The 14654-nt window shown below is 34.7% G+C and overlaps 1 protein-coding gene across 2 annotated transcripts; it reads right to left on the reverse strand.

The window, feature by feature from the left end:
• Positions 1 to 1922: 1922 nt before the first annotated feature.
• Positions 1923 to 14317, reverse strand: LOC102809461 (uncharacterized). 2 transcript variants are annotated; one of them, XM_078013455.2, is made up of 8 exons: positions 14041 to 14315; positions 11085 to 11135; positions 10409 to 10490; positions 8998 to 9082; positions 8367 to 8427; positions 6414 to 6457; positions 5311 to 5378; positions 1923 to 2491 (listed from the first exon to the last, which is right to left on the reverse strand). In XM_078013455.2, exons 1-8 carry the CDS (start codon positions 14202 to 14204, stop codon positions 2369 to 2371), a joined length of 678 nt encoding a protein of 225 aa, XP_077869581.1. In that variant the 5' UTR covers positions 14205 to 14315; the 3' UTR covers positions 1923 to 2368. The 2 variants fall into 2 exon arrangements, with proteins under 2 accessions (XP_077869581.1, XP_006822786.1); XM_006822723.3 differs by lacking the exon at positions 11085 to 11135 and having other exon boundaries at positions 14041 to 14317.
• Positions 14318 to 14654: the final 337 nt, after the last annotated feature.

Here is a 14654-nt window from a genome sequence, read left to right on the forward strand (position 1 = left end):
AGTTCTAAGTCAGCTGGCCTTGACAATACATCTAAACTATTTCTGCTCTGTTCATTTATGAAAGTATTGTTTATTTATTCAACCTCAGCATTTTGTTAGATATTTTTCCAGACATGTTTTGACAGATTATATTCGAATTTTATGTATTCATAATACATCATGTCATAGATGTAGATGTCAACAGATATATTGGTTTGACGATCCTATTCAAAATGGCCGAATGGTGGTCATTTTTGCACTAAAAAATCATCAAATATCAAGCATTTCTGGATGGATTTCGTTCAAACTTGGTACATACATTAGACATTACGGGTTCTTGATGCACGTCATTTTATTTTTCAGATTGGATTCAAAATGGCCGACTGGCGGGCATTTTGTTTTAATGATTGGGCTTCTAGAGCCATATCTCTTAAATGCTTTGACTGATTATATTCAAATTTTATATATTCGTTATACATCAGGTTATATATATATATATATATACACGTATTCAAAATGGCTGATTTTGAAAGCTGTTCCAGGGCAATATCTCTCAATATGGACAAGTACTTGTTTGACGATCAGATACAAATGTCAATCATTTTAATGTTAAAAAATCATATTCCTGACATGATTATATTCCAGCTATATTACCATAAACAAAACTATACATCTTAAATTAGATAACTAACAGGGACTGTGCCATGCATGGCTTGTTAAATCCTATTGTTGTTCTAATAGGCAACTATCGAACTGAACACGTTCTCTAATCTAACACCCAAATTTACTGTGCCTTGTTAAATTTAAATATTGGTAATGACATGGCCAATTTCAACAAATTACAGCAAGTTACTAAAGTGAACGTTCCACATGGTATCTCCAGTGACCCCTCCTCGCCACGCCACAATAAAAACCATCAATTCTGCATGATCTACAATGCATATAAATATTATGCTAATTATAATGACATTGCCAAGCAAATAGCTTGTCAAAAAAGCAGTCAAAATGTTAATCTTCCAGCTCTGTGTCTGGAACATGTTTACTGAACATGCTGCTGCTGCTGCTTTATAGATAGTTACTCAAAGGACGACGTTTGTCTCACCGCGTTCTGTTCGTTATGGACTCGACTGGCGATGTATTCTCGGGGGCGAACATCCGAGCATTTTCACCGCATGACAACCATCACGGTGAAAACAAAGGCCAAAATCTCTCAGAAAACGGTACTTTGGGATGGTTGTTGAGACTCCCTGAACAGTGCAACAAGATTACCCCTGTATGTGTAACGCATATAAATTTGATTGTTCAGGATTACTTCAAAGTTGAGTTCATCTTATTTTCTCGAATTTTCACCGGCTCTTCGCTAGCGTTCTGCGTTCCTCAATTAACAATTACGAGTATGAACAGGACGCATGTATGGAATTTAAAACCACACGAGTAACTGTTGGAATATTTAAAGAAAAATAGACCAAAAGTTGTATAGTATTGCAGGTATAGTAACTTGTTAGCGTGTTGAAGTATATTGCAGTATTTCTGTCTATGTACAATATTCATAGACTAGTAAAGTTCGGGCGATTTATTTCTTTTTGGCAAATTAGCTCATAAACTTACTCGGCAGATTGTGTTCGACTTTCCATAAAAACAGTACATGTATGCAAGTTTTCAACCCGAGCGAACTGCTGTTAGCAGTTAATTAGTATGCTAAGTATCTAATATGCATAGACATAATCACGTCCGATGTTTATCACAAAATATTTGTGTACCAAATTGTATCCAAATCCTACCAATGATTCTAGAGATATTGGTGAATCAATATTTGACACAAACACAGGAATGAGGGATTATCAGGTTTTCAGAATTGTAAACAAATTTTTACCATGTGTCTATTCATTCTGCAGACACTGCAGCATTAATGGGGGGGGGGGTATCAAGAAAACTACGCAATATTGTTAACTCAAAGAGTAATGCTTATTAATGCTACATAAATATATATACGTACGTTTTGAGAGAATATAATGTCTCCTCTGCAAAAAATCAGTACAAAAATATTGTTTTCATTCATTCTACACATACAACAGTTATGACATAAATAAAGCAAAATAAATTCATACTAGGGGAAACCAGCAGTATAACATAATTCAGAAAGTACAATTGTAATATAAACTTCCTGCAAAATTAGAAAATCCACATCATCTGTTATGGGCTTCTTGAAAAAATGTTTTAGTTTTTTTTCTTACCAGTCAAATAAACATCCACACATGTATGTTCTTCCACTACTGTGTACCATATATATGCACATTGTACATACAAGACCTATCACAGTAGTGAAAAAAAATCGTATATACATGATAAATATTACACAAGTCCTAGCCATATTCTCAGACTACTCTGCTTAATCTACAGGATAGAGGGGCTTTACGTTTATCGAGCCAATCATACTTAGACATTCACTATACATATCAGTGAGCAAATCAAGTTCTTTTTCTTGTTCTTCTATAAATTTGTCATTCTTTTGCTGCAAGGAAACAAAGATGAAATTCAATATCAATGACGACATTAACTTTTTCAATTTTCTGAACTTCTTTCTTATTTTCTTCAATATTTCGACAAATAAACCCAAATTTTTAGGCCAAGAGACACAATTTGAGTTAATTTTCAGTCTTTACACACAAAAAATTAGCTAGTCCCAATCTTCTGAAGGAAAGTGCAGACTATTAAACGGGACTATTTTGTGTTGAAATGTGGAAACTGGTGGTGAAAAAGTTAAATAGTTTGTGTTCTAACTTGCATCACAAGTGTAAATCAAACAAAATATATCACACACATAAAAAACAGTGTTAACAGTAAAATGAGGCTCTGATGCGTTCAGACTACTTAATTTTTAATTTATGCATTATTTTTTAGTATTGCAGTATTTTGTCTTTAGCATTATTAAATAATTATATACAGTGATATAAAGGTCCAAATAGTTAAGGATGACAAAAAATATTGACAATTTGTTGTCATTTTTGGAGCACTGAAAGTCTGCTACAATCTATTAGCATTAATGAATCAAAGAAATGTTAGACAGAACTCCTGTGTGCTGAGAGTATTGGAGACATAGTCAAATTAATTCAAAATTGCTTGTACTTGAGGTACTGATGGAAAAGATGAAAACTAATTATGCAAATCAGGAAATGAACATGAACCGATTTGAGTGTAAAACTAATAAGGTCAGTGCAATGTAACTTTAGATACCAGTGGAAAAAATTGAAAATAAACTAATTATGCAAAGTAGGTAATTAATATGCACAAACATTTATTCAAAACAGATCGATCTTGAGCAACTATTATCAAGTTTTAATGAAAGATAATGCTTACTACTTGAAATATCAAAAGTTGAAAATTAATTAATTACGCAAATTAGGTAATTAATATGTACTGTTATATCCTAACAACTATCAGGTCTTTTCAGTGTTCTATGACATCTAGGTACCAAGTTTCATTGAAATGTGATGATTAGTACTTGAGATACAAGTGGAAAAGGCGAAAATTATTATGCACCTTAGGCAATTAATATCCACATATTTTTACCCGAAACCAATCAAAACCTGGCATTAGTTCAGAGCATCCACGTACCAGGTTTTTATCAAACTAAAATTAGTGGTTGTTTAGATATCAGTGAAACTGCTGAAAACAGCTAATTATCATGCAAATTAGGTAATTAATATGCATGGATTTCTACTAAAACTAAAATCTGCGAAGTGACCCAGAGCATCTGTACACTAACTGCTATAAGTTCAATTGTGTGCTTAGCAGACTTTGGTTTTGAGAAATTTACAAGCGACAGTTAATGGTCACAATTCACAATTCCCAGTTCCCAAATTGATAGCGTTTGCGTTTTTATCGTATGTACGCAGTGCACGATACAACAATGTTTCCTTGAAATTAAACTGCTATCATCTTTCAACTAACTCGTGCCGGCCTCTGAAAATTTGCACACTATTTTGCCTAGACAAGAATAGCGGGCGTGTAAAATATCTTTGGCTATAGCATAATATTTTCATATTTTTGCGAGTATTTTGGAAGTTAAAAAACTATGTCACGGTCATATTTACTCGCCCGTTTTCTCTGAAAACTGTAAATCCATATTTTGTAGTTGTAAATATTTCTTATACATGTAGTTGCCCTCATTTGTACACACATTCTGCAATTTGTAAAACATAGTTGAACTCTGGTGACATTGCCCAATATTATATTATTCCCTTTATCATAGTTTGTTTCAATATGCATTGTCAAATTAATTTTGAACTAAAACAAGTTTTAGGATTGAAACAGTAGTGGGAAAGCAGTCTAACGAATGTCTTGATTGGTGCCTAGTTTGTTTAATTATTTGAAGGGACATAATTTCAAGCTTTATTCAAAGTAATTCAGATATTTTATTGTAAAAACCAACTTCAGAAAAAAAGTGCTGCATTTAGATGTGAATAGATTCATAAAATATGCAAGTAACAGAATTCTTAGCTGGCTTTTGCCCAAGTATTTTGTACAGGTGTCTTTCAAAAAATTTACCATTCACTGAGACAAATATGAACTGCCTTATTATATTCATTGTGCGACTACTGCATTATTTTGCTCTCTATGAATAACTATCATGTTGGAAGGTTTGCTTCGTATGCAAATCAATTCGAATAGTTTGTGTCAAGTGAAGAGAGAAGTACTGTTGCCTCCTAAGAATCAACATCTTCAAATACTGAAATATTTGTTTTTGAAGTGAGTTTTTAAAATTAGTATTATAAAAGCTCTACCATTCTGTTTTAATAGCTGAAACAAATTCCTGTGAATTTTGATTTTCATTTGTCAAATGAACTGTTTACAAAATACATATTTTTTTTTCAAAATGTGGATAAAACGTTTTGCTTTTTATGTAGACAGATTTTCTATTGACTTCAGATCTTGGTCAAAAGTTTGCCACCCAATCCACATGAGTGCTTATATTGATTATCTGACATCTTGTTTTCTGTAAAGATTTTATTGGTTGGTTTGCAAATGTGTATCACACTGCAACAACTCTCTCCATGAGTTGGTTTTAAAATCCAGTCTAGTATTCTCATGGGATTTGGAAGATACATAACCAAAGACATTATTACATTGAACACATACAACAATGTATATTCCCACCGAGATCAGCGATCTTTGAATGCGTATCACCAGTGATCAGTCAAGTAGAAACAGTCAAAATATTTTATCAGATTTTCCTAAATTTTTGAATCTGTCATTCATACTAAGGATAAACTTTATTTTGATGAATAGTTACTTAACCAAAAAAATGAATGAAAAGCCATGATTTATTACCCTGACTTTCTGTCGTTGCTGTCTAAGTTCTTCCTCTTCAGCTGGTGAGAACAGGGGTTCGAGAGTTACTGTAAAAAAAACAAAATAGTTTTTAGTATTTACTTTGTCAGGTGAACCAATGTCCCAGTTTATTTCTATAATTCCACAGTAGGTCTTGTTTCTATGTAAATTTGTTAGTAGCTACAGCTTTCATATGTATATTTGTGACAGCTGCAGTTTTTTCATACGAGGCCTCTTGACATTTACAAGATGTCAAGTATAAGAATGACTATGGTGAGTTATCAACAACAAAAATACTAATTTAATCTATATTAATACACAGTACACCAGCACCAGTTGTCATTTTGGGTTCTTGTGGGTCCTGGGCTTCATCTGTTTAGTATGTATGTGTATATGAGGAACCCCAATGCTGCGGTGCAACCCTATTCACAAAATGGTAAAATTGGAGAGAGTGAACACATTAGTACATGTAAAACAAAATAAATAAAATTCCGGCCAAATAAAATATCCTTAGGCGAAGATTACACACCATTTATAATAAAAAAAAATATTCTGATGCCGGCAGCTTGTGGTGAATTTTGAAAATCAAAATGGCTGTCATGCCTATATCAGAATATTTTTTATCATAAAAGGCCCAAAATAACAAGACATAACAAGTCCAAGGTACTGTCAATTGATCAATACTATATAATCCTGGCAAATATAAAAACTCACATTTGTCCATTTTCCTCAATGTGTGAATGAAAAACTACATATTCTGGTCTTTTTTGAGACGTGTGGTAGAATTATCCCCCATTACCAAAGATCAATTTCAAGAAAATCACGGGAAGTGAGAGGTGGTTCTTGTGCGGTTACACATTCCAAAATATTAGGAATATTGTTTCTGTGGCAAAATGCACTATGTCATAAACTATTACATGTAGTTCTTGCAATTTTTACATGTCAGGATAGACAAGAGTGATTTGTACAAATAATACAACACACGAATAAAATGGCCAATAGTATAAGCCATCACCTCATTTTTTCTTTCTTTCATTTCTTTTCTGTTCAATAAACACCTCATAGTCGATTAATATGCCCGGGATTAAAGAGAACAGACTCACCTGGATGAAGGTGAAATGATCTTATCTTCTCAGCTAATGAATTACTAAAAGTAAAACAAAACAAAAAAACATGAAAAGTTGATTGATGAATCGTTTTATGCAGAGGGATATGAAGAATACATACAATCATCACTGCACAGTCATGATATAAAACTGACCATAACATTAGCAATCATTATTATAATGCTATTATACTGAGCTTTACAACAATGTGTTAGTACACCACATCATTACAATAATGTTTCAGTACACCACAGCATTACAATGTGCCAATAGACCACAGCATTACAATAATGTGCCAATAGACCACAGCATTACAATAATGTGCCAATACACCACAGCATTACAATAATGTGCCAATACACCACAGCATTACAATGTACCAATACACCACAGCATTACAATGTACCAATACACCACAGCATTACAATGTACCAATACACCACAGCATTACAATGTACCAATACACCACAGCATTACAATGTACCAATACACCACAGCATTACAATGTACCAATACACCACAGCATTACAATGTACCAATACACCACAGCATTACAATGTACCAATACACCACAGCATTACAATGTACCAATACACCACAGCATTACAATGTAGCAATACACCACAGCATTACAATGTACCAATACACCACAGCATTACAATGTAGCAATACACCACAGCATTACAATGTAGCAATACACCACAGCATTACAATGTAGCAATACACCACAGCATTACAATGTAGCAATACACCACAGCATTACAATAATGCAGCAATACACCACAGCATTACAATAATGCAGCAATACACCACAGCATTACAATAATGCAGCAATACACCACAGCATTACAATAATGCAGCAATACACCACAGCATTACAATAATGCAGCAATACACCACAGCATTACAATAATGTAGCAATATACCACAGCATTACAATGTGCCAATACACCACAGCATTACAATGTGCCAATACACCACAGCATTACAATGTGCCAATACACCACAGCATTACAATGTGCCAATACACCACAGCATTACAATGTGCCAATACACCACAGCATTACAATGTGCCAATACACCACAGCATTACAATGTGCCAATACACCACAGCATTACAAAGTGCCAATACACCACAGCATTACAAAGTGCCAATACACCACAGCATTACAAAGTGCCAATACACCACAGCATTACAAAGTGCCAATACACCACAGCATTACAATAATGTGCCAATATACCACAGCATTACAATAATGTGCCAATACACCACAGCATTACAATAATGTGCCAATACACCACAGCATTACAATAATGTGCCAATACACCACATCATTACAATAATGTGCCAATACACCACATCATTACAATGTACCAATACACCACATCATTACAATGTACCAATACACCACAGCATTACAATGTGCCAATACACCACAGCATTACAATGTGCCAATACACCACATCATTACAATAATGTGCCAATACGCCACAGCATTACAATAATGTACCAATACGCCACAGCATTACAATAATGTACCAATACGCCACAGCATTACAATAATGTACCAATACGCCACACAGCATTACAATAATGTACCAATACGCCACAGCATTACAATAATGTACCAATACGCCACAGCATTACAATAGTGTACCAATACACCACAGCATTACAATAATGTACCAATACGCCACAGCATTACAATAATGTACCAATACGCCACAGCATTACAATAATGTACCAATACGCCACAGCATTACAATAATGTACCAATACGCCACAGCATTACAATAATGTACCAATACACCACAGCATTACAATAATGTACCAATACACCACAGCATTACAACAATACACTACTGCACAAGCTTTACAAAAAAAATCAGTTTAGACAGAATATACTTAGATGAACAAGTATGCTTTGTCTGAAAACTACTTCAATTTACACTTGTTTCCGTAATTCATTGTGTTCGGCTTCTGCACTTTTCTGCTTCGAACCAAGAAAATCTGAAAATACCATAAACAAGTAATTGCAAACCGCCACAGCTCATATAGAAGCACTTGCATAACTGAGAAATATAAACAGATATGCGAAAATAAGAGCCATACTGCAGATATTGCACATGAATTGTTTCCTTTTCCAAACTATATTTTATTTTAGAATAATTATGAAGAATAGACAGAAAACATACCCTAAAACTAATATTTGAATTGGCAGATTTGGTCAACCGTAGAAAAATAAATACATTTATTATTTTCCGAAATACATTTAGAACTTGTGTGCTTTCAACGGAATATTCCACTAGTACAACATAGTAACCAATATGATTCAACATTGAATTTATCAATACGACCAGATGGTCAATACATACACCATTATGCAAATTAGCACACTCGTGGCTTTTTTTTTATTTATTTTCAAATATTCACAAAAAATGGATCCATCAGTAAAACAAACAAGAAAACCAATGTGTGTGATATGATTATAACTTGTTGGTTGCTGAGGATTGCCCAACATTTTTTTACTAGCATCTGTTTCAGGTCGAGTCTAAAACAGATTTGTCATATTTGAATTACCTATTGTTTCACCATGCTTTAATTGTTCCTTTTGAAGCTGTTCCTCAAGTTCTTTCCGCTTTTCGTCACATTTAATTACAATTTCCTGCGATTTGAAAATACAAAAAGCCAAGTACACAAATGTATTATTATGTCTTGGAATTTGAGAAATGCAATGTATAGAATTAAAACGTAAAAAGCTGTATCTAGTGATGTAAACTAGACAAGCGAGTCATCCACACCTGCACCACATCATAATTGAACAAATAAACGCAGCAACAATATAGCATGCGAGGGAAACTCAATAGATGCAGGCACAAATCTTATTAAACCATTCTGATTCTTTGGCCATTATCTCTTACTAGAACACAGTCATTGAAATACTCTTGCAACAGTCAATGTGATCGGCATACTCTTTAGAATTATATTTGTCGAGAGATTGTGTTCATTTGGTCCAAAGAAAGGCGTATTATACAGTGCAAGAAATGAAAGTTTCACGGCATATTATTATAATGCTTGATAGTGTATACTTTGCATGCTGGTGAAAAAAATCCCTTTTCTGAATGAAAAACTATGTGCAGTTGGCTCAAGATTAACAAAGATATATGTAATTGGAAAGTACACAACAATATACGCGTTTTACAAAAAATATGACACTCGCCGTGTTAATATTCAAGTTCGTACTGAAGCACAGTCCTATGATGGCTTAATTATCGGGTTATTAAATCTTCAAGTCAGGTAACCGGTGATCGGGAAGTTCGCCACCCATTCAATCGAACAAAGACACACAGAGAATCGAAATGTGTTACATTTTGTCTCAGCCGTGTTGCTTCTCGGCCGCACCCCCACTGACTCTCTCATGCCGAGACCACTTTATTCACTTTTCCAGCTGTTAACCAATTACAGAGAAGTTAAAAGACTAAGGCGTGGCCTTCACACATATAGCCAATCACGCAACGTATTTAACACGCTATAATGTTAGATTAATTGCCCCGGATACCAGGACATAACCATCATATTTACAGGCGCGTCGTTGACTTAACCAACTTCCATAGTCGACCATTATATCAGCCAGTTCAAATCACTAATTCCCTAACATACGAGTGAACCTGATCATAACAAGTCACGAACAAGTGTGGTCACCATTGGAAGTCGCTATAACTGCAAAAAGCGGCCTCACCGAAATACATGAAAATATAAATCATGACAGTCCCTTTATGATTTTATCAATGAGGGACTGTGACTGAAGTACTATTTATTAATCAGTGGACGAATGTAAATTTAAACATTTAAAAATTACATCAACAAAATTTTAATTGAATGCAATAAGAACCACAGGGGGCAAAAACGTGCATAATTGTGTGGTTGCCTACTTATTTATGCCAGCACAATACTACTCCCTAGAATTCGTAGCAAAATATTGTACACAAACCTTTATCTTTCTCAGTTCTTCTTTATACATTTTGTTTTCATTCTGCAATTTAGTCAGTTGTTGACTAGTTTCAGTTGGAGCCCTATGAAGAGGAACCATACAGAGTGAGCCAGTGAATAGACATCTCATTACAAAGCTGTCACATTTGAATACAATTTGTCTGGCATTGTATTAAAACAATAATTGAATATAGTTGTTTTGAATCAGCTGTGATCACAACTTTCAAACTTCCGGCGTCAACACATTTCATGTTCCACATAACCATACAACACAAAAAATCATCGACTTAAATATGTAATACAATTTTTTAGTAATTCAGTATGGTTTATTATTTTAAATGTATTCACTGTACATAACATTAACATCTGTTAACAGTTGTAAATACAAAGGCGTGTTTTCAAAGCAAGTAATAATTAAACAAGCCAGTATCGATAATGGTCGGTCGGCTCAAAATCTTTAATGGAGTACCAGTAGTAACAGTGATTGTTTGAAGTCTTCTTAGTGCAGTAATATTATTAAATTTCAGTCAATATCAAAAAGTATAAAACACTGTAAACCATTTGATTTTTACTACAAGAAATGATTTTATGGCAATTGTGTCACGGACACTATGTTGGAAGAAGCCAGAAAAAATTGAACTGCTACAAAATTCTGCAAGTTCCACAGACGTACGTACGTAATTTCCGAAGAAATGTCTCTTGCAAGATTGAAGCAGTTGCCAGCACCTCTGTAAAAAAATTGATAGTTAAAAATAAGTATAATCAATATAATTTTGAAAAACCACTTGATGAAAAGTCATATTCCGATTTGATATTAAAAATGAACACTGCTAACTGCATTGCCAAAGCAGAATTACCATTTCTTTCCTATGATCTATATTCAGTCGTAATACATTACATGCAATTGAAAATGAAAATAAAATTGATTATCCATATTTAAATGAATGGTTAGCTTCTTTTACTCAAATTCTTATGGTAACCAATAATAAGTTGCATTCACATTTTGAAGTTTGGCCACCAGATATTTGGGTCTGGCCAGTGAAATTTTCAGCTGGCTACTAAAATTATTCATTGGCTGGCCAAACCCCAACAAATCTAAACTTTGAGGGTTGTCCAGGCTTGAGGGGATTACCGGGCTCAGCGCAATAAAAACAAGTTATTGTTAATGACACAGTCCCCGTACGAAACTTTGTGATCTAACATATCAATTTGATACTGATGAAATCATTGAGATTAGATTGAAATCATTAATAGGAGATGGATTTGTAAAAGTGCTTGTACACGAGAATTGGACATTGGGCAGTCATATTGAATCAAATTACAAAAATAATGTTCATGTTGATGTATCTATTGGTATAGTGTTTTTGTACACAATTTAAACAGAAATGTTCATTGCATTCATGGGAAAGTAGGCATGGGTATCATGAAAAACAAAATAGCCGCCAGTCAGCCATATTAGTTTGAATCGCAGAAACAAATATGACATGCAACTAAAAGCAAATATGTATGATCATCATACTAACTTTGATCCAAATTGGCCTAGTCATTACAGAGAAATTAATGCGGACACGTTTAGGTATCAGAAATGGCAAATTTTACAATCAAAATGGCCGCCAGTCGGCCATTTTTGCTCCGATCATAAAGTAACTTGACGCGCACATGCATAACATTATGTGCTGTCTTCATGTAAAGTGTGAATGAAATCCGTCAGGGTGTCAGAGATATAGCTCCGGGCGGACGGGCGTACATACAGATAGACGGACGGATGGAACGAACCCAAATTAATAGTCCCCGAACGGGGAATAACAAATGGCACGTACAAAAACACGATTTCCATGTCTACACCTTATTAAATTGCGATCGATCGATAGAACATACTTAAATGTCTAGTCTACTACACAAAAGACAAGATCATGCCATGTGTATCATGTTCATGCGTTGCCACTGTACATCCGCCATGTTGAAATAAAATGAAAGTTGCATTACCTTTATAATAGTTTTGATAATTTGTGTTTTAAGAGTCAAAATTGAAAATTGTGTATGAATTGCGACATTTAATGTGGAAAATGCTTTATACGCTTACAAAAAATATCTTTTTACAAATTACTGACAAATAAAATAGTTGATTACATTTTATATCTTGCCCATGTTTACGAATTTACGTTTTTTATTTATTCAAATTACATTTTTACAAAAATAAAAACAGTTGATTCGCCACGCTTCAGCCGACGCCGGTTTATGCATTACGGTAACAGAATCACACGGAGTGGTGCCGTCTCACGGCAAAGTCCACAACTGTCGGAATCTTTAGAGAGACGAACTGTCGTTTGGTTTCGCCAATATATAACATTTTACACCGAGTACACTTAATACGAGTGGACCAAACGATCTTTACTGTTGGAATCTCGTCTATTAGCCATAATGGGTACTGATTTAAATATAGCTTTAGTATTGGGTTTATTTTGTAATAGTGAAAACTTTCAAAAGGAATTTTACAGATTATATTTGTATGGGGGCGATAAGTAAGGACTAAAGGAATACGATCACTACCCTAAGGTTTACTGGGCGACAAAGACTGATCCTGGGATTTTGACTGCACATGCACAACCGCAGCATTCACAATAGGGGCAGGATTATCGCGAGATATGGAAAATTGACGCATAATTTGGACTAGATTAAAGAAATCTGTATTGTCTGAACAGATACGGCCCAACCCGAGAGACTGAATAAGGGAAGGGAAGAGTTATAAAATACATAATAATGGGAATCTGTAGATTTGTAATAAATTGATGTACGCAATGAGTTATGATTTATGAATAAGCTGATATCAAGAAATGATATTAACACGTTAGAAACTGTAGATGTAAACTGAATGGCTGGATTGAAATTTGACACAAAATTGATAAACTCATTAAGGTCATCGCGTGAACAAGAGGCCGCACCCACACAATCATCAATATAACGTTTAAATAAGTCGGGGCGTGGACCTCTATATGACTTAAAAATGGCTTGTTCAAGATACCCCATAAAAAGACAAGCTTAGGACGGGTCCATATGGGTACCCATGGCAACGCCGCGCACCCGAGTATAGAAATTATCATGGGAAGTAAAACAATTAAGGTTTAAAACTAATTCGGATAACCGAATGAGAACAGATTGATCCAGGACAGCACGTTTGTCACGAAAATGCGCATGGTTTTAAAAATTGTGAGATGTCGTGCCTATTTCACCCATCTAACTACAATCACTAACCTCTAACCTCAGCTGTCATTGATAACTGATTTTTAACTTCCTTTTATTTATCAGCCATGTTTCTGATCATATTTTGTTGTAATTGGGGCCAGTAATGTACAAAAAATGAATAAAAGATCAGCAGCTAACAAGAGGGATATGAACCACAGCTTTAATACGGATAGTCATTTAAATTTTTATTTATTTATTTTTGAAAATATTTTATTACTAATTGACTGCCAGGGACATTTGGACATTGTTCATTCTTCGCCCACACGAATTAATTTCAAAAATTTGCCAGTGTACCCCGAGTTTTGAAATAAGAAAAACACTAAGGGGGAAAAGCAGTCGGCCATCTTTAATGATCAATATGAAAACACTCTAACCTACTTTGTACTTTACCTTGTTGGCCGACGGACTTCATGATCTTTTCTTCTAGCAATACCAATTTTCGATGGTTTTAAAGGCGTTTTATTACAAACAGACGCTTTCGGAATTGATGTCGTGTCAGTTCTACACCGTTTTGGAAATGACGATGGTGGAGGAATACATCTCTTTCCGGACATGACGACAAATGTTATGCGTGCTGTCAAATGAATAAATTTTTCCCGCGGTTCAACAGTATAGCGGGAAACTATTGTCTTCACTTTACGTTAACACCCAATCATAAGCTTTCAGTCAGGCATGTGGTTTGCAGGTGCAAGCTGTAGAAGTCAACCGGTTTATGCGGTGTTAATGGTCTGCGAGTGTTTTTGATTCCCGATTTTGATTTCAGTCATGTCAAAGTAAAAAATAAAATACTGAACGATGTTGTTGATTTTAGTGACGAAGCAATGCTCTGTCATATCACGGTAAAAAAATACTGCACGATACACGGGCGACTAGCCTTATTCATGTTGTCACTACATAGCAGAGCCAGACGGTCGCAGATGCAATGATAGTGTCGTTTTGTAAACTTGTGTCCCGGGGAGGGGGAACTGGCCATTCAGTTTGGTCAAGTGTGCGGCCAGGAGTTA

Source organism: Saccoglossus kowalevskii, chromosome 18 (assembly GCF_978046115.1).
Source record: "Saccoglossus kowalevskii chromosome 18, keSacKowa6.1, whole genome shotgun sequence".
NCBI lineage: Eukaryota > Metazoa > Hemichordata > Enteropneusta > Harrimaniidae > Saccoglossus > Saccoglossus kowalevskii.

What these genes read in the sequence shown, in the direction of transcription:
- LOC102809461 (XM_078013455.2), bottom strand. Translation starts at nt 14,204, where the DNA reads ATGTCCGGAAAGAGATGTATTCCTCCACCATCGTCATTTCCAAAACGG. An exon ending in GACATTTCTTCGGAAATTAC is followed by an intron (nt 10,491 to 11,084) that starts GTACGTACGTCT and finishes TCCTCTTCATAG; the next exon opens with GGCTCCAACTGAAACTAGTC. An exon ending in AAGAACTGAGAAAGATAAAG is followed by an intron (nt 9,083 to 10,408) that starts GTTTGTGTACAA and finishes TTCAAATCGCAG; the next exon opens with GAAATTGTAATTAAATGTGA.